Source organism: Seriola dumerili, unplaced genomic scaffold (genome assembly GCF_002260705.1).
Source record: "Seriola dumerili isolate Sdu_G_001 unplaced genomic scaffold, Sdu_1.0 BDQW01000321.1, whole genome shotgun sequence".
Taxonomy (NCBI): domain Eukaryota; kingdom Metazoa; phylum Chordata; class Actinopteri; order Carangiformes; family Carangidae; genus Seriola; species Seriola dumerili.
Window position 1 is genome coordinate 3,549,637 of NW_019174576.1, and position 18,941 is coordinate 3,568,577.

Below are 18,941 nucleotides of genomic sequence, written 5' to 3' on the forward strand. Positions count from 1 at the left end.
CTGAATTGTGTGGGAGGTGCATGTTAATATCTTGTGGAGCCAGGAGTGTGTTCATGTGAATTTAATGTCTACAACTCACACTGAATAAACACTGAACCTTATGTTAGGACATCTGGCCAATATTTCCATTTTAACATCCATAAACTCAACATTACCATCATAAGGAGCCTTCATCTTAAACACACAGGGCCAGCATGTTGTTAAATCCATTTTTATGTGCCAGTTAACAGATAAAATGTTCTGGGCTTTTTGTTTGTCTGCAACGTGATTAGAAACATAAAGTCAACGTCAATTAGTCAAGGGTGTGCGCTAAATACTGTTCCTGCTTAAGAAAAACAAACACAAGTGAAGACCACCCCAATGGACCTTGCAGCACAGACAAATTTATTAAGTAGAAATCTTTTGGAGATTAATACAATAATGATACTGCAGCAGAAAATGACACCCCCCTCCACTGAAACGTTGGGTGGCCACAGTGAAAAACATTTTCTGCGTTGTGGGCTGAAAACTTAAAATCTGAGACAAGGAGGCACTTAGACTGTTGTGTCCATGATTGTGGAAAATGACATCAATCTGCTCTACTCAAAACATTTCCAGACATAATACATTTAAAGATTTCATTAGCAACAGGTATTGGAAATTTATTGAAAAGTGGACATGAACTGAATTAGTATCACAAAGTAGGAGCACCTGTCTCTACCCTAGTGTACTGACAGTATAATCGTGAGAGGGCCTGCAGGCAGGGACTTGATTAGAGAATTAAAAAACAATCTATCTTATTCTCCAGTTAGCTTGGCGGGGCTGCTGACTAATCCCCTGTTCAGTCAGTGAGGTCACTAGTAGGAAAAGTGGTTCAGTCCAGTGATGAGAAGGTTCATAACCCTGTAACATTCATCTGAAACCAGACCTGCTGTTAAATTATTTGTGGTTTATTCTATTCAGTGTTCAGAGGTGTAGTTACAGCTAGCTCCAATGTCTCATCTACAGCTTGGCTTTGCCAGGTTGCAGCTGCAGGTTTTGAAGCTTCATGGCCAGTCCCATGTTTCCTGTGATCTTCAGCTTGCCCTGGAAAAACGCCTGCGGATCAGAAAGGGTGAAAAATGTCATCCAGACAGTTCAGGATCTGAAGTGCGGTTCAGTCTGTGTTGGAGAGAACTACTTGCTGCTGGTTTAAAGAGTTACCATGAGAGATTAACTCAACCCAGGGAAAGTGGGGCAACGGCAACAACCGCTTATAAAACTATCAGAAAACTGCACAGCAGCCAGGCACAGTATATGTAGAATTAGAAAAATGTTTGTGGACTGGAATGAAGAAGGAGAACTGAGAAGATAAATCTGATCAAGAGGTAATAACTCAACCACTCTAAGAGTGCAGAAATTCTTTATGACAAATTGAATAACTGAAATTATTTTTTTGCCTTTGTATGAAAAACATGCAAAAAGAAAACCTGTCCGAATTTCAAAATGATGGGGGCTAAATCAGTGGAAAAACTCTTAACTGTTATTGGAGCATTCATTCCTTAACGACACACACACAGTGCAATGATGGCTTTTCTCTAGTTACAGGTAATCACTGTAAATGGCTGTGGACTGACGGTAGAGATGTGTCATCGCATCACTCTCCTCGTACAGATCTGAGTGGGCCTCATGGTTCACTGCTTTTACCCATTACAATTGAGGGTTTGAAAACATTTCTGCACAAAGCATGAAAACAGAGGATGCCAAGAATTTAAAGATGATAAAGATTTAATTCATGCCTAACTGAAAGATTATCTAAATACCTCAAAAAACAGTATGTTTTGGCATCACTGATGTCAAAACTAAACAAAAGGCTATCACTACTATTAAAACTCACTTAATTGACCATTATCATCAATATTTTTGAATGTCACTATGTCTTATGTTATTCCATATTTTTCTTACTGTCAACATATAGCATGAATATACCACAACTAGCAATGCATCAGTCTGTCTCTCAGAACCAGTTTCTGGCTCTCAGCTGACGACTGCAGTTTTTAACAAATGTTACTCAAACAGTAGGAAATTGTGCATTTGTTTGGGGCCCTTTTCAGTGGATGATTAATACATATTTGGTGCGCTGCTGACTATTTCCAGCAACTGAATGATGTATATGGGATTCAGTCAAAATAAACCACAGTGGCTGTGTTTGTGCAAATGAAGGAGGAACATGTCAGTGCAACAGCGTGACTCATTAACGTGTTTTTAATTGTTGTTGGATGACAATGGAGCTCTATGCCACGCAGGAATATAAGATCTACAGGATATATGGATAGATATACTTGTTAGTTGGACCACTTCATTGTTAATCTTTTCATGGGGTTTGCTGACAACAGAGGCTGAAACATCTGTCCTTCTTTCTTTTGCACACCGATCACATTTTATGTTTCTTATTCAGACATGAAATCCCCCTCATTTAATGGTAAGGTCTCTCTCTTTCCAAGGCTTCATGCAGGAAACTGTTTTTATATTTTCATCGTACACAGCTTTGACTTCATGGCCTCTGGTCTGAGGGAGATACATTAGCACAATCGGCCAATAATGACGCAGCAGAGGGTTTCCTCTTAGTGTCAACCTGACACTAACAAAATATCCTGTTAGTACCACATCCAAACTGGCAAACAAATCTGTTCCATGTTGGCCAAGAGTGCTACATGCATACACTGATGCTATTTACACAACACTAAGTCAAAACCTAGTAGGGTATTTACATTCTGCCTATTGTCAGTTGGTTTCAACCCTTTATCTGTTTGCTTCTCTCCTTCTCTCTGTGCTCACATATACATTATTTTAATACAGCAGCTCTGAACTGCTTAAAATCGAGATTTTATAACCACAATGTCATCTGACAACATCACCATACACATAAGTTAAAAACAACAGCGGTTCTGTCATTTCAGCTGTATATTTAAATTATCTCTCACGCTCATTCAAATCAGCTGCCGAGCGGTAAGCATGGGGAGGTGTGCCTGCAGAGGGAAAGCCTGATGTCGTGCTTTTGGGGCAATACTGGCACACCCTCCTCCCCTACTGGTTCCCGGCACTCACTAACCCTAAGCCTAAACCTAAGCCTAAACCAGGGTATGGCAATTGAGGGGGGGGATCAGCCACCACAGTTTTATAATGAACAGAAAATATTTTTATTTTAACTGACCAGTCTGTCATAGTCGGACTGGCTAAAAACAACACGTGTTCATTTGCATAGAGAGTGGGGAAGTGAGATCCGATCACGTGGTCACTTGAGACACATGTGGAGACGCATTTTAATGCCAAGTGTGAACTGATGTGCGTAGAGCTGTCCACTTGTTATCAGATCACCCGAGACAGATGTTAATACCAAGTCTGGACAGGGCCTCTGAGTCAGAATCATTATCGGTACTACGTGCATAGTACCGCATGAGTTCAATCAAAACACACCATGGCTGAATACTCACAGTCTGTGGGTTCATCTTCCCTGTCATTAAGGCCAACAAATCTGTATCCGACATGGAAATGGTGCAGTCTGCTTTCTTATCTGCAGAAAAGAAATATAAAAACCAAATTTAACTCAAAAACATTGGTTTACTAACATGCAGGTATTTAAGGGTATTAAGATACAAAGAAATGCAAAAGTTACATAAAACCACACACTGATGAAGCAGACAAAGTCTGTGCAGGCATTGAACTTCAAACTGCATTTACACCCATAGTTAAATATTAAAATGATTACACGTCACTATAGGTTTCCACTGTCATATGAGACGAAAGAAAGCCCTGATACGGTTTTCTTGGCACTTGAGTTTTCTTACCTGTGTCATTGTGAACACAGCCTTTGCCATTCTTCACGTCCACAAACCAAGTTGCCTCCTGTCCATTCGGGCCATCCTTCACTTTAAAGGCAAACACTCCCCCAATCTTCTTTACAAACTGCTCCCCCTCCTGTTTAAATATACATAGAGTAAACAGTATCTCTATAACATGTAAATTTTGTTTTCACGACCTATACTTACAAGCTCATGGAGTAGTCACTACATGTCTTAGCTGGGCTGTTATGCTACTCAGAAATGGCATCCTTTCATACTTGAGTAACACTACACATGTATTTTCAGCTCACAGTTAATATCTTTATATGAATACAAAGAGGAGTGTCAGGTTCAGAGATATAAGACTGTGGACAGCCTTCAGCTTTAAACTGAAAATGTACAGATTTTCAGAAGTTTCATGAATTTTTCATCCCTTTTGTTTAGCAGTTTGTAATGAATATGTAAAATGTTGACACAGTTCCCATGTTTTGGGTGATGAATACAAGAGGAACTATGTAGCCACAGTGTCAGTCAATTAGCTGTGGGCTACACCCAAGTACTGCTTTTTTAGCCAAAATTTACATTTTTTTCAAATGTGCACCATGCATGAAAATAAAATGAGATGATGATGATTGTGAGGAATGATCTGGAGTTTTTATGATTTCTAAAGATATTTATGAATCTTTATCCCTCATAAACCATCAGAGATACTGGACAATTTATGATTTCAGATACTCAGGTCTGTAAATTAGAAACTCTAATTCTTAATTCTGATTTCCACATTAACTATGCAAAGAAAAATGTTTTAACTGTTCACAAGTGTACAACATGACAAAATTAAATGTACTGTAATGTACTGTACTGAAGAACAGAACACTAAGATATTAAAGATGATCTGTGGAGTTTTTGGCCACTAGTGAGTCCCTGTTTGGTTTGTATTGTGCATGAGTGCAAAGATACATGCAGGTGACACAATAAACATTTCTGCTGATTGATTTCACTTTGTTCCACTGACCTACAGTTGGCAATTGTGTGCCAAGAAACACTGAAATGTGCCCGGAAAAGGCAGGAAAGAAGAAGACTGCAAGCAGGTAAATATGAATGTTAAGAATAAGGAATACCAAATGTAAACAGTAACTTTGATACCAGAAAAATTGACAAACCACCTTTTAATCTGCAGACTATATAGGTTCTTCATTTTACACTCTTCACTCTTCCTCGAGTTACAGATTACTGTTTTTACATCAGTGTTTATGGAAAACACTGATATTTTGGAATATCGCCCTAAATCTGCCCAAAAAAATTGGTATTTGAATAGAAACAGAAAAATCCACTTTCTTATCAACATTTAATAGATATGGAAAACAAAAGTGGGATAAGGGAGTCTCTCACAAAGCTTCACATGCAAAATTTTAAATCTATTTGTCTGATCAGTTGTCTGATATATTAGACTAAACCATGTCTCTAAATATCCAGTCAGCTCCCCTGTTGCCATTTTCTCATTGCTGACAAATCCCACTCATTACATAGACAGCACTGCTAGCATGCTTGAGATGAATATAGTATGATTGGGGTCACACAAAGGTAACTGCTTAAAAACACTGCCTTTTGGGAAGAAACAATTTGTCTGATTGAGTCAACATAAGCTTCAAATTATTTTTGTGGTATGAAATGAGTTTGGGAACTGATCCAAATGTGCCACCATGAGGCTAAAGGCCCATATAACAGTATGGCACAGGCCTAGAAACACTGTATATGACTGAATAGATTGATCCTAAAAGGAAAGGATGAGCATTATTTATACAGAACCACTGACATGTCTGTCAGTATTTAATCACCTCCTGAAGCTTCTTGTCGATTTCCTGGAACACAGCATGTGCCTTGAACCCCTCCAGTCCATCACTAGCACTGGTATTAATGGCTTGAACCCTTAACATCGTGAAGGCAAAGGCATAGAAATGAGAAAAACATACAAACAAAAGAAAGTGATGAAAACAGCAGAAAAAAAGAGTTGGTTGTCAGAGACATTCAATCTGATATTTATATGTTTTGTATGTCTGTGGGAACATGTTTACTCTTTGGAATGGGTCTCATCACTAGAGCTCAGTGTGTGTTCACCCTTGTCAATTTCATATTGTAACATGTGAATACCACCCTCAAGTCACAAACTCTGATGTCCAACATGACACAGTTATCAGTTCCGCGAAAGGATTAGGTTCATCAAAACTGTGTCTTCGATATTTGTCATCCTCATTGCCTGGTTCACAGTCGGTGTATCTCAACACACACCAATCCAAGATGTCACTATCTTTGTGCACCTGTCAGCAATGGATAACACAAAGTGGCAAAACACAACTGCACTGGTAGTAGTGTATTTGTCAAAGTGCAAAGAATGTTGCATAAAAAGATGATGAATGAAACCAAAATAAAACACAGTTGTAATAAAATAACGGTACAATAAATTATAATTGTTAACAAATACTGTTAATAAACAGTTTTAAGTCTTTATATTGGCTTACAACTGCACTGTAATATGTTATGAACAATTTGTTAAATGCTCATATGACGTTAATATTTGAAAATATTAAACAGAGTAACTTACCAAATCAAGGTTTTGTGGAAACTATTGAAACCAGCTACACAATTAGCTATGTGCTAATCATGTTGGAACCAACAGCGGGCTAGCACGCTAGCTAAAGCCTTGTAGAAATGTATGAAAGAGCTAACGTTAGTGGCTTCAGAAAACGTTAACGTAGCCGTTTGTTGGACATTTATTTCGTAGCTAACTTGTGTAACATTGTGTTAACCGGGACAACGAGGGTGACCTCAGTGAATTATTCAAAAACACATAACTCACAATGTGCAAATTATACTGTATACAATTTAGTATTCTTACCTTTGTATCTGTATTTCAGGCATTTTGCTCTGACGTTAGATGAACAAACAAGTGTCTCAGGATTAAACAACCAATAAACCCACAGATCCAGGTTAGCTCGTACTGTGCCTGCTGTTTGCTAACTACACTTCCTTGTTTTTTTCTCTCACTTTCCCGGATCTTCAGACTTGACATGTCGATGTCAGATAGCCCTAATCAACATAACTTTAAAAATAGTCCAGCTCCCTTACAGTCTTACGCACCAGGTAAACTCTAAGCTTTCAGTCTGAATAGTTTATTTAAAGGACCATAGGGCTACCGTGGTTTTAGCCGATTCACTTCCACATACTTTTAATAGGCTACATAACATACGCGACTAACTATTCTGCAAACCATGCGTCTGTGTTTTAGATTGTTGAATGTATCCCATTGCATTTCTAGACAGCCATTTGTTTCGGTTCATCTCAAATCAAGGAGCAACTCTTCAAAGCTGCTCGGCTTGTTGTAATCCATCACAGTAAACACCAACAGCAGGATGATTTAGACGTAATTGAAGACTTTTCAAACCAATCCTGCACTACAACTGGATTACCACCTAATCATAATGTGAACCTGACAAAAAAAAAATCATGTTTACTGTGATCATTACACAATTCAAGTAATTGTGTAATTCAGTACTGATTTTAAGCAGAAAATGCAAGTATAATTTGTATTGAAGGAACTGGAACTATCAAACACACTGGTCCTTACAGATATCTGAGAAGATCCAAGTCTGTGTACATTTTGGATACTGATTTAATTTCTGTGGTAATTTCAGAGCCATAAATATGAACCTAGCAATTTGTGAAATTACCCATGGCTGTATATGGTAGCCTATATAGCCCCCTTCAAAAAGGTGAAAATGTTAGAGTTTAATGTGTTTTCTGTCTTTATAAGTGTTGTAACATAACATTTGTATTGCTGTCCTGGCTTTTACAGTGTAAATTTTGGACAACCAGGGCTGACCCAGGCATGTCCCATCAAATAAATATTTCATCACAGACAAATAACTGATACAAAAACATATACCTGTAAATTGTTACCATAATATCCCTATAATCACTATAAATGATACAGAAAAAGTCCCATTTCATCAAGGAGTGGGAGAGAATCCACATCTGAAGGTTTTCCTCATCCATGAATGTGATGAGAAGATTGTCATGGTTGTTAAAGAGGATTTTGTCTTTTTTAAGTTAAGTTGTTAAGTCTGGGATACTGTACCTTCAATTTAAGCATGATAGTCACTGAGAAATCAGATGTTGTTGTAGCAAGAGACAAGTGTACATGTCAACATGTGCATAACAGTTTTGTTGTAATGTCAAGGATAATGTAATGTTGAAGGCACACTGTTTGATGGGAATAACTGGTGGATGTCATATAATTACAGCCACACAAGAGACAATTTATGCATGAAGGATTCTGTTATCTACATACTATGCACAGAGGGAAGGTCAGAAAATGACACTACATTTAATGTAGACAGCATGAATGGAGGCAAACATCAGAGAATTTGAACTATCGTCCTCAATGCTTAAAGCAGGAGGATGAGGAGGGTGAGGAGGGTGAGGAGGATGGGGGAGTGCGGAGTAAGGCTGCTTCAGGTAGTAGCGGAGGCTGGTGTGGTGGTGGAGGGATTGAGGCCAAGTACCCAGCTCACAATGGCTTGACCACTCTTTCACCCATCAGAAAAGACAGGCTGCATGCTTGCCAAGTTATAGAAAGCATGGAGATGCTGGCCTGCTACACGATCCAGTGTGGTTCTGTATTTGTAGTGGATGTGAGGAGTGGAGTGGGGGTAGCTTATACAACACTGCTACTAATCAAGAAAATACTGCTCTCTGCTGGCCAGAAGACAACATAACAACACGTTGGAAATGGATGGTTCACATGATGTCTGTGAAGATTTTGAGTCATCCAGGTCATGGTTATCCAAGAGCGGTTTAATCGGGGACAACTGGACTTGATTATAGTTACTTGGTGAGGCTTCTTCAGTTCTGACTGGTGAGAAGACCAGGCATTTAGCCTCTGCAGGGTAGTCGTTATCAAGGCCACAGATCTCACTTGGTACATGTCAGGGTAGTGCCCCTGGCTGTTCTAACAACAGTCGTTGGGAGTTGTTGCAGTCACCTGAGGGCAAGTGTACACCTTATCTTTCAGTTGTAGGTAAACGGCTGAGTCTTGACCTAAGGTGTACCCCCTGTGTTGATGCCTTTGTTTAAGATCCTCAAAAAGCACCGCATCCCGTGCAGTCCAGTGCAGCGAGGAATGCACAGACTTATATACAGGTTTGCTGCTTCTATTTGTTGCCAACAAGAAGACAAGGTGTCACCATGTGTTCTTTGTGTTCTGTATAGAGGCAGGGTCACGTACAGTATTACATGCTGCAGGACTGAGCACGCCTCTCTTAACTCGAGCCCCTGTCTCAGAATGTGCCGGAGTCACGTGACAAGCATTGCCGGTTATACTTCCTGTTGTCAACTCACTTCTTACGCTGCTTCTTTTCGCTTCTTCGTTTGATGTTTGCATTAGGTCAGAAGTGGATGTTTCATGTGAACGGAAAATTAGTCGTTGGTTTAACGCATGCCGCTTGTTGTCAAACTGCTTCAGAAACAAAACAGGTCGGCTAAGGAGATTTGTGGGCTAATGCTAGTTGCTAATATTCGCTAGCTGTAGTATTTACAGTATTTGCATGTAACATCTTATATCCATTAGCTTCAGCTATCTTGTGTGTTTCACGTCGATAAAGCCCCAGCAAGTGTTCACTTTGCTCACAAGTAGTAGCACAATGGCCAGTCTGCTCCTTTCAACACAATGCGTTGCCTCATTGAGAAAATCTGGAAGTCTAATTCATTTGAGGACTGCTGCACTCAGTTTGGATAAGCGAAACTACAGCAGCAAAAAAGCATCTTCGACTGAATATTTACACCAAAGTGTGGTGCCATCGATGCATTACCAGAAGAGTTTACCCAGGTAAGAAGTTAAATGGGGATTTTATCAAGCCCTTTTTTCATAAGAACATTAATATGTGGGTTTAATTCAACAAAACTTTGGTCTAATATGAATCTAAAGTACCTATGAAATGTCAGGAGAGTGTAGCAAGGTGTTCTGAGTTAAAGTAGGTGACCCATTAAGCTTTCAGATGAATGTAGGTGAAAGTGCACAATTGACTTTAGCTCGATGACCACTAGGAGGCGGTGATATGACTCACATCTACAGTATCCAAGAAAACTGAGGACACCCCTGATCAATATCACTCAAATGTTACATTATTCAAAACAGTGTCGTATTATAACAAGTGCATTACTTTTAAGCTATAATAATATAGTGTGATGTAATATTACAATATAATGGTTAATTAAACATAAACAGGTTATATTGACTACATTGAAAATACAGGCCCCAAAGTGCAACCTCAGTGTAACATGATTGATTACACCTGTGATTTTAAGCCTAATTGCATGAACAAGGTAAAAAAATAACATGTGAACACCACAGCCTCATCAGTTTTGGTCTGGGTTGTGTCTAATGCACCAAACAGTTTTCAGTTTTGCTGTATATAGTAACATTTACAGGACTGCTGAAAGGCTGAATTGCTGAATTGATTCATTTGTGAATTGTTTAGACTACCAATACCGAAACTGGAGGATACTATCAGGAGGTATCTAGCTGCCCAGAGGCCTCTGTTGGATGATGACCAGTTCAGGTATGTTTTAGTAAGGAAATCAACCATTTCATTTTATTAATGGACACTGCTAACTTTCTAACTTTATATCTTTTTCTATGTGCCCTTAGAACAACAGAGAAACTTGCACAGGATTTCCAAAGTGGTGTGGGGAAACAGCTGCATGAGGAACTGGTAGCCCAGGATAAAAATAATAAGCACACAAGCTACATCTCAGGTGACTGTCATTCTGACCTGAAATTGAGCATCTCAAATGCATACAATTACTAATGTATCTGTATTACTTTTATTTCATCCACTTTTATTTCAGGACCATGGTTCGATATGTATCTATCTGCACGTGACTCTGTGGTGCTTAACTTCAACCCCTTCATGTCCTTCAATCCTGACCCAAAGACAAAATATAATGATCAGCTTGTAAGGGCAACTAATATGGTGTGTTCAGCAGTGCGCTTTATGAAAACACTGCGAGCTGGATTACTGGAGCCAGAGGTTTTCCATCTAAACCCAGCAAAGAGTGACACAGACGGCTTCAAAAAGCTCATCCGTTGGGTCCCATCCTCTCTGTCTTGGTATGGAGCCTACATGGTGAATGCTTACCCCCTGGACATGTCCCAGTACTTTCGCCTCTTCAACTCAACTAGGATTCCCAAGCGTGGACGAGATGAGCTCTTCACCAATGATAAAGGGAAACATCTCCTAGTCATGAGAAAAGGCAACATGTATGTGTTTGACATTGTAGACAGGGATGGGGATTTAGTCATGCCTGCAGAGATCCATTCTCATTTGAAGTACATTCTGTCTGACCCGACACCAGCGCCTGCCTTTCCACTCGGGGCGCTGACCAGTGAGAACAGGGATGTGTGGGCCGGGCTGAGAGACAAGCTGTTAGCTGCTGGAAATGCAGAAAATTTACAGATTGTTGACAGCGCTCTTTTCTGTCTCTCCCTGGATGATGAGAGCATGCAAGACCATATTCACATTTCCCACAACATGCTGCACGGTGACGGCTGCAACCGGTGGTATGACAAGTCCTTCAGTGTCATTATTGCCAAAGATGGACAGGCAGCCATTAATTTTGAGCACTCCTGGGGCGACGGCGTAGCTGTGCTCCGCTTTCAGAATGAGATCTTCAAAGACACAACGGAGCAGCCCCTGGTACACCCGGATTCTGCTCCCGCTGCTGTGGATTCAGCCTCCGCTGTGCGCAGACTGCAGTTCAAATTGGACAGCGAGCTGGAGAGTGGCATCAACAAAGCAAAGGAGAACTTTGATTCAGCTGTGTCAAAACTCACCATTGATGCCATGGAGTTCAAGAAAGGGGGGAAGGAGCAGTTGAAGAAGAGCAAGTTGAGTCCAGACGCTATAGTCCAACTTGCTTTTCAGATGGGCTACTTGAGGCAGTATGGGGAGACAGTGGCCACATATGAGTCGTGTAGCACTGCAGCTTTCAAGCATGGCCGCACAGAGACAATCCGGCCAGCTACCAAACACACCAAACAATGTTCACACGCCTTTGTTTGCCAGCCAGGACAACACAGTGTGGACCAGCTGCGGGCCATGCTCCATGAATGCTCGAAATATCATGGGCAGCTCACCAAGGAAGCAGCTATGGGTGTGTAGAAGACATTTATACATTTTGTTTACAATACATAATGACATGAGTTATTCATTCTGTCCCAATGATAGAGATTTGAGGCCTCTTCCTTTCATTTCCAGTCCTTGCACTCTAACATATTTCTCCTTCCTGATGGTAATTTTATGACAGTCAATATGCTTTGGTAATTTATTAACAGAAGAGACAGTCCAGGTTAACTGAAGCAGAGCTCAGGATAGATATGGATGCTGTATGAGCCAAACTTAAAAAAAATTATTTGAGACATCAAACACTCTTAACTGTATTAAAATTCCATCTTATATCAGAATTTCAGATTCTTCATTTAATTGATTTGTACCTTTACTTTGGCTGATTCATCACTTTTTGGTTTATAAATAGAAAACTTGGTTTATATAATCAAAGTTGAGCAAAAAACATCCCTATATATCACAGTTTAAAAACTGAAATTTAGCCAAATCCTGTTTTTCTAACTGAGTCCCACACACTTTAAATGAGAAAAGCATAGGCAAAGCAAATACAGAAAATTCTTAATGTAGAATAAGTTGGATCGTTGTAACTTTATATAGAGTGTTCATATAGGATCATGTCACATATTGTTAGAAGCTTAATTGAGAAAATAGGTTGTCAGAGCCTTTTAAAGATGGGCAATACCCATACCAACTTTCAACTATCTGCAGCTTTAAACCTACAATTAGTCGTACCTGCATTCTAAACCCCTTTTTATTCATCGAAAGTTAGGACGTGAGCTCTGTCCCAAATCCATACCTACGAACTTTATACAGTACATAATGGTTAGTATACAATAAAGATATAACATATTATTTTCTCCCTTTTCCAGAGTGAATACAGCACACTCAAAACCTGCTTAGAATTATTATATGCTAAGAAACTGGGACACAACAATGGTGTCAGTATTTTGAGCTGCTGCACTAACCACTACTTTTATTTCTCTCACCAGGCCAAGGTTTTGACCGACATCTCTTTGCCATGCGATACCTGGCCAACTCAAAGGGCCAAGCCCTACACAGCCTGTACACTGACCCCGCTTACGCCGCCATCAACCACAACATCCTCTCCACCAGCACCCTTACCAGTCCAGCTGTGAACCTTGGTGGCTTTGCCCCTGTGGTGCCCGATGGGTTTGGCGTTGGCTATGGTGTCCATGACGACTGGATTGGCTGTAACGTGTCCAGCTACCCGGCTCGCAATGTCCATGAATTCCTGCAGTGTGTCCACAAGTCTTTAGAGGACATTTTCACAGTCCTGGAGGGAAAGCCACTCAGTTAAGAAACAAGTGTGTTTATCAAAGAGTGAAAAAGATCTAGTTTTACAGTACAGTGAAGGTGAGCACAGTCAGCATTCTCAGCTACTGGTTGATTATCATTTCCACACAAAGATGCAGAAAGTGAAACAACTAATATATTATTTATAATCTACAGGAGAATAAAAGGAGAATCACAGTGTGTAGGTTTAATGTTATTCAGAAAATTAATGGTACTGGACACATATAGGTTGGGATGTTAAAGATGTGTTTGAAGAGGCTTGGATATTACTGTAGGTATGTTAGTTATCTTGTCATTACATCAAAATTGATGCAAAATGAAGGAGAAATTATCTAACAAAAAGCTGAAGCTCCTTATCTCAGCCTTAAACTGTGGACACAAGCCCTAAAATCAATAGCTTAAAGAATAACCACATCAAACTTCAAATAATGGGGAAAAAAAGTTAGCTTTCAACTGATTTCATCTACTGGCTTTTCAAGACGTCTTTTTTCTGAAAGTTGTAATTTAAGAGCTAGAAATTCTGATAAAGCGGTGTACTGTAGCATCACGTGACGTGTTAGCTGAGTTTTCCGTTTGAGTTAGTCAAGTAAAAGTGTCAGCCAAGATTCAGAGTGCTGGTCACAAAATTCATGCAGTTACACTTTTCAGATGCAATACAAATTACAGTATGGAGACGAATGCTGTGCCTTGTCAAAATATGTGAATTTCAACCAGAGCAATTACTAATGTCACTGTAATATTTTATTTAAATTGCCATCACTGTTTGTCATTTACAGCCCTACTGATGTGGTTGAATGTATTTTGAAATAAAACTTTAGTTATTGGTGCAACTATTTCATAAATGTTGTTGCAAGAACATTTTCCTATTTAAAAATCACTATTTTAATAAAAATTGTATTTCTACACACGAGTATAGACTATAAAGATGTCATTGAAACCTAAGCCTTAGTGTTTAATTCCAGCAAAGGACACTTGTATTGAACTTTAAACAAGTAGCTTAGGTAAAACAGAAAGATTTCTCACCCTTTATTTAAAATAAAAAACAGTTCCACCAAAAGCAAATGTACAAATGCAATAGTTCAACAACAGAAACATAAGCTAAATCAATTTAAATGAGCAAAATCCACATTTTAGATGGGCTTGATCTTGAAGTGTAGACCGATGAGACTGAAGACGAGACATTTCAGATCTTGCACCAGGTAGTAGAACACGCGAAGACCTTCAGGGTCCCTGAAACACAGTGCAATTTTTAAAATGATGTCATTCTGTCAGAGACAAATGTTCAATGTTCACTTTCTTGGATATACTACTCACTTTGACTGGTTGACATCGATCAAGGAGCCAATTTTGGAAGTTGTGAATGAAATATGCTCATCACCAATGACAATTTCCAGTTCCTGTGAACATAAAGACAAACACAGGCAAGTTACTCTGAAGGCTTCAAAAACATTACTGGTTCAATTCATGCAATTGATTTACTAGAATGCCAGTATTGACATCAAAATCTGTGAACAGCAATGGAAAAGATATTACAAATATATCAAATATTGAAGGGCGAAGTGCTCTGTACATGGTATAAAATTTGTGATCCTATTAAAATGATGAGGACATAATATTGCCAGTATGGAGACCACATTTTTAAAACAAACCATTGCATTATGTGACCATAGCACAAACTTAATTTTACAAAATTTGACAGGTGTGTCAGAATTGGGTGCAACACCAGCAGTGTTCTTATTCAGCACCGGTGTCACTGACATAGAATGGAGTTACAAACCTGTCTGCCAACTCTGTCAGGAGGCGGCCACAATGCATCGTCTTCCTTGGTGATCTCACTGTCATCAATGATCCTCTTCAGCTCCTCCATCACACTTTTGTGTACATATGCCTGGGTTTGCACACAAAAGACAGACGAAGGAAGTTACACTTTATGACATGTAGAGCCGTGTTATAGATTTATAATATAGGTATGATGTGAGAAAAGGTACAATCTCCAATATTGTTATTTTTAATACAAAAGTATGCCCTTAAAGTTCTGCACTGTGTTGTATATGAGAAACAATGAACCCCTGATTGTATGACCATCATTATCAAATTAACCTAAGTTTACATACATGAGTGCATTAACAGTTGAGTCGTTAATCTGGTCAGATCATTACTAATCTCAGTTAAAGATTGACCTTGTGTTGGCAGTGTCATAATATTATGACAATTAAATTTAAAATTTACCACTAATAACAAAGAAACCCACACAACATGGATTGGCAATGATACAGTTTTGGAGTACTATCAACTTGCAATGTTTTTATAATCATAAATTACCTCTTTCCTGATCATGACGTCATTTTTGTAGTTACTGTTGTTTGCATACCTCAGTTTACCTGCAAGAAAAGATTTAAATTGAAACATAAATTTGAAACAACGCATCACTTTCAGCAAAACGCATGAGTTCGCTATCATCCCTAGAGGCCACATGGCGCTTCAAAGCGCATAATACAATACTTGAAAAATTACTGCATTCATAGCAAGTAGATCTTGAGTCTTTAATTCAGTCTGAACATGACCTATTATCATTTATCATACAAAGCAAACCACAGGGAGAATTTTGGCGCTAGCAAGTCGTTTCGAGTCCGCTGCGGCCTACCCACCGCCCGGTGGCTAGCGACGTTAGCTTAGACGTAGGGCAGCTAACACATCTTTACTACCGCCAAAATAAACTTACCGTCGGGTCTGAACTCAAATTCAAGGAACTCATGTCCAAACTTTCCCTTGTGCCCAACGTAATATCTCAAGTAGAAGTCGCTCGTTGACATCTTTACTTTCCAGAAAGTGCTCTTTCTGGGGAAGTCTGCGGAACAAAACTCGGACAAGAGCAATTCAGTGCCTCACCACCGAAATACGCATGCGCACAAGATCATAAGCTATTATAAACTTTAGTGCCCCGATATTTGTCTGTCAGGAATCCATTACTGGTCTGTGGAGGTGCTACTAGTACTACATTTGCTTTATGTTCCCTCTGTAATAGGACATTTAATCCACAATCTATGTTAAATGTAAAGGTTTTCACTTTAACTTGCTTTCCCTTTGATTTATTTGATGTGTCTGATAATCCATAAGTAAAATAAAATAAAAATGATTTATTTTTGTATTCGTAGTCGGTTAGCTCAAATTGCCTTATTAACCTGAGTTAAATGTCGTGTTCCTTGTTATGGAAAGTATGGTTTTATTTACCTCCAAGTGAGATTTATGCTTTGTAAAAAAGTGTTATGTTAGTGTCATAATGGATAAGCAAACATCACATTTACAAAGAAAGTTTTCTTCCGTTTCTACCATAGACTGTGGTTTCTACTCTGCCTGGAAGACAGAGCCCAGGGAATTTTCAATGCAAATTTTCGTCGCCCTTTACTGACGTCATCACCTTCCGCACCGCCGACAGAACTTGTCTACAACACACGTGTGGTTGTTATAAACTTTCACACATGGCGGGCTCGTTTTCCCAGGAGCTCGAGGATTTGTTGAATCCTTTGCCTAAATTTGCGGATCCAGAGGACGACGCAGACGAGGCGACCAAGGCCAGAGTCATCGAAAGGTTCAATGAGGACGACGACGACGACGACGAAGATGGGGTCGGCCTCAGTGCCCTACGGAAGCACAACACATCCCTGCTCTCAGACACGGACAGGCGGTACATGGGGAAAGCAGTCTCTCGTAAACAGCTGCTGATGGACATTGAGGGCTCTGGTGAGGAGGAGGAGGACGGCAGCATAGAGGAGCTAGAAGAAGATGAAGAAGAGGATTCTACGGGAGATGAAGAGGCAGATGATGATGATGATGATGATGATGAAGATGAGGAGTTGGTGGACAGCGATGCAGAGCCAGGTGCTAAACTGGCATCTAAGACAAAGGGTTCTGACATGACCTTTCCTCAGGGAGTGGACTTCCACGAGCTGACAGAGGGCATGGATGACCTGGGTGTGAGTGAGGATGATGATAGTGACGAGGAGACTGAAGGCAGCGATGAAGATGAAGGCTCTGGTGACGATGAGATGGAAGGCAGTGAGGAAGATGAGGAAGATGGCGAAGATGAGGGAACCGTCCGGACATTTTCAAAAGAGAAAATAGACGAGCAGGTTGAGAAAGGGAAAGCTGTAAAGAACCAGCTGGCCCTGTGGGACCAACTGCTTGAGGGACGAATCAAAATCCAGAAAGCTCTGGTGACGGCCAACCAGCTTCCGCAGCCACAGACTTTCCCAGAGTTCAAGAGGAAGGGTGGAGCTGAGCTTGCGGGGGCACTGAAGAACACCCACAAAGCTTTAAAGGCTCTTCAAAGGTCCCTGCTGGAGCTGCACGATCAGCTGCTGTACCAGAACGCAGACACGAGGACCATCGCTCTGGGGAAGACAGGAGCTCAGAGTGAAGACGAGGAGATAAACAGTGATGAGAATGAGGAAGATGAGGCGTCGGTGCAGGAGGGTGGAGCGCCTAAACGAAAACTGGAGATGGCAGAGTACCCAGACTTCATGGCCAAACGCTTTGCTGCTTTCCAGCCCTACCGCGACACCACTCTGCAGAAGTGGCACGACAAAACTAGACTGACCATGGGTAAGAGCAGCAAAGGTTTCGGGGCCTTTGACAGGAACATATTGACTCAGGTGGAACAGGTGCTGATGGACAAAGAGAGGCTAGTGAGGCGCACCCACACTCGACGCTCAGAATACAGAGTCCTGGGGAAGAAAGAGGCCTCTGCTCTCACCTCTGAGACTGTCCCCCAAGAGGACGAGGAGGCGGAGCAACAGCTGAAAGCAAACACACATCTCAAAGATGTGGATGAGGACATATTTGATGATGACGATTTCTACCACCAGCTACTGAGAGAGCTCATTGAGCGCAAGACGAGTGCAGCAGATCCCAATGACCAGGTGGCTACGGGCAGGCAGTGGCTGGCCATCCAGAAATTGCGCAGCAAGATCAAGAAGAAGGTGGATACCAAAGCTAGCAAAGGGCGTAAAGTCAGATTCCACATCCACAGCAAGCTGGCCAATTTTATGGCTCCCATTGACCACAGCTCGATGGGCGACGAGGCGCGCAGTGAACTGTATCGTGGCCTCTTTGGTCAGAACTCCTCATTCAGGGAGTGACGTTAAAGGGGTTCTCATGTGGAGCAGGTGTTATATGGTGGGATATAAACAGCAGTGCCTTCTATACACACACCCAGGGATGATGCCAAGCAGCAGTTTGGATCAGAACAGAGACTGGGCTTCTCTTCGTCAGGAGAGGTTCTTCAGACCAGTGCTCTGACCTAACAGGAATAAAAATGGACTCATACAGTTCTTAATTAATACCTTTATACTGAGGAACATTTTCACAATAATGTTGTTGTTGCCTAATGACCAGTTTGTGATTAAAAAAAAATGTAATATGTACGTAATGCATAGAGTGTTAAGTGACCTAGAAAGAAATCAATAAATGTGTAATTTTTTCTTGTCACTTTCTCTAATGATTCAAGTGTTTACTTCACGTTTCATGGCCTTTTTTTAATACAGTGTATGCTGTGTCCCAACTCCGTACAACACACTCTCTGTATACAGTATACTAATCCTGATACTGTTTTTGCAGTTAATATACAGAAAATCACCCGTTTTAC

At 40.4% G+C, this 18,941-nt stretch overlaps 4 protein-coding genes across 4 annotated transcripts; 2 read left to right on the forward strand and 2 right to left on the reverse strand.

Moving 5' to 3' along the window:
- Window positions 1–363: 363 nt before the first annotated feature.
- LOC111231890 (non-specific lipid-transfer protein-like) lies at window positions 364–6,843 on the reverse strand. Its single transcript, XM_022759158.1, has 5 exons — window positions 6,697–6,843; window positions 5,639–5,729; window positions 3,807–3,936; window positions 3,453–3,532; window positions 364–1,077 (listed from the first exon to the last, which is right to left on the reverse strand). The coding sequence occupies exons 1-5, from the start codon at window positions 6,717–6,719 to the stop codon at window positions 982–984; spliced, it is 420 nt and encodes a 139-aa protein (XP_022614879.1). The 5' UTR covers window positions 6,720–6,843; the 3' UTR covers window positions 364–981.
- A 2,313-nt stretch (window positions 6,844–9,156) lies between these two features.
- On the forward strand, window positions 9,157–14,139 carry cpt2 (carnitine palmitoyltransferase 2). Its single transcript, XM_022759270.1, has 5 exons — window positions 9,157–9,684; window positions 10,337–10,417; window positions 10,507–10,613; window positions 10,707–12,011; window positions 12,973–14,139. The coding sequence occupies exons 1-5, from the start codon at window positions 9,500–9,502 to the stop codon at window positions 13,299–13,301; spliced, it is 2,007 nt and encodes a 668-aa protein (XP_022614991.1). The 5' UTR covers window positions 9,157–9,499; the 3' UTR covers window positions 13,302–14,139.
- Window positions 14,140–14,299: 160 nt separating this feature from the next.
- On the reverse strand, window positions 14,300–16,194 carry magoh (mago homolog, exon junction complex core component). Its single transcript, XM_022759271.1, has 5 exons — window positions 16,020–16,194; window positions 15,620–15,678; window positions 15,075–15,185; window positions 14,612–14,694; window positions 14,300–14,527 (listed from the first exon to the last, which is right to left on the reverse strand). The coding sequence occupies exons 1-5, from the start codon at window positions 16,108–16,110 to the stop codon at window positions 14,428–14,430; spliced, it is 444 nt and encodes a 147-aa protein (XP_022614992.1). The 5' UTR covers window positions 16,111–16,194; the 3' UTR covers window positions 14,300–14,427.
- Window positions 16,195–16,708: 514 nt separating this feature from the next.
- Window positions 16,709–18,784, forward strand: aatf (apoptosis antagonizing transcription factor). The gene has a single exon (XM_022759346.1). The coding sequence runs from the start codon at window positions 16,777–16,779 to the stop codon at window positions 18,433–18,435; it is 1,659 nt and encodes a 552-aa protein (XP_022615067.1). The 5' UTR covers window positions 16,709–16,776; the 3' UTR covers window positions 18,436–18,784.
- Window positions 18,785–18,941: the final 157 nt, after the last annotated feature.

Excerpts from the sequence above, each read along its gene's own strand:
- LOC111231890 (XM_022759158.1), bottom strand. The coding sequence starts at position 6,719 with ATGCCTGAAATACAGATACAAAG. Across the intron at positions 3,533-3,806 it reads CTGTGTTCACAATGACACAG|ATAAGAAAGCAGACTGCACC; the intron begins GTAAGAAAACTC and ends TCTTTTCTGCAG. Across the intron at positions 1,078-3,452 it reads GGAAGATGAACCCACAGACT|GCGTTTTTCCAGGGCAAGCT; the intron begins GTGAGTATTCAG and ends TCTGATCCGCAG.
- cpt2 (XM_022759270.1), top strand. The coding sequence starts at position 9,500 with ATGGCCAGTCTGCTCCTTTCAACACAATGCGTTGCCTCATTGAGAAAA. Across the intron at positions 10,418-10,506 it reads TTGGATGATGACCAGTTCAG|AACAACAGAGAAACTTGCAC; the intron begins GTATGTTTTAGT and ends ATGTGCCCTTAG. Across the intron at positions 12,012-12,972 it reads CACCAAGGAAGCAGCTATGG|GCCAAGGTTTTGACCGACAT; the intron begins GTGTGTAGAAGA and ends TTCTCTCACCAG.
- magoh (XM_022759271.1), bottom strand. The coding sequence starts at position 16,110 with ATGTCAACGAGCGACTTCTACTTGAGATATTACGTTGGGCACAAGGGA. Across the intron at positions 14,695-15,074 it reads CTGACAGAGTTGGCAGACAG|GAACTGGAAATTGTCATTGG; the intron begins GTTTGTAACTCC and ends TTATGTTCACAG. Across the intron at positions 14,528-14,611 it reads ATCGATGTCAACCAGTCAAA|GGACCCTGAAGGTCTTCGCG; the intron begins GTGAGTAGTATA and ends ACTGTGTTTCAG.
- aatf (XM_022759346.1), top strand. The coding sequence starts at position 16,777 with ATGGCGGGCTCGTTTTCCCAGGAGCTCGAGGATTTGTTGAATCCTTTG.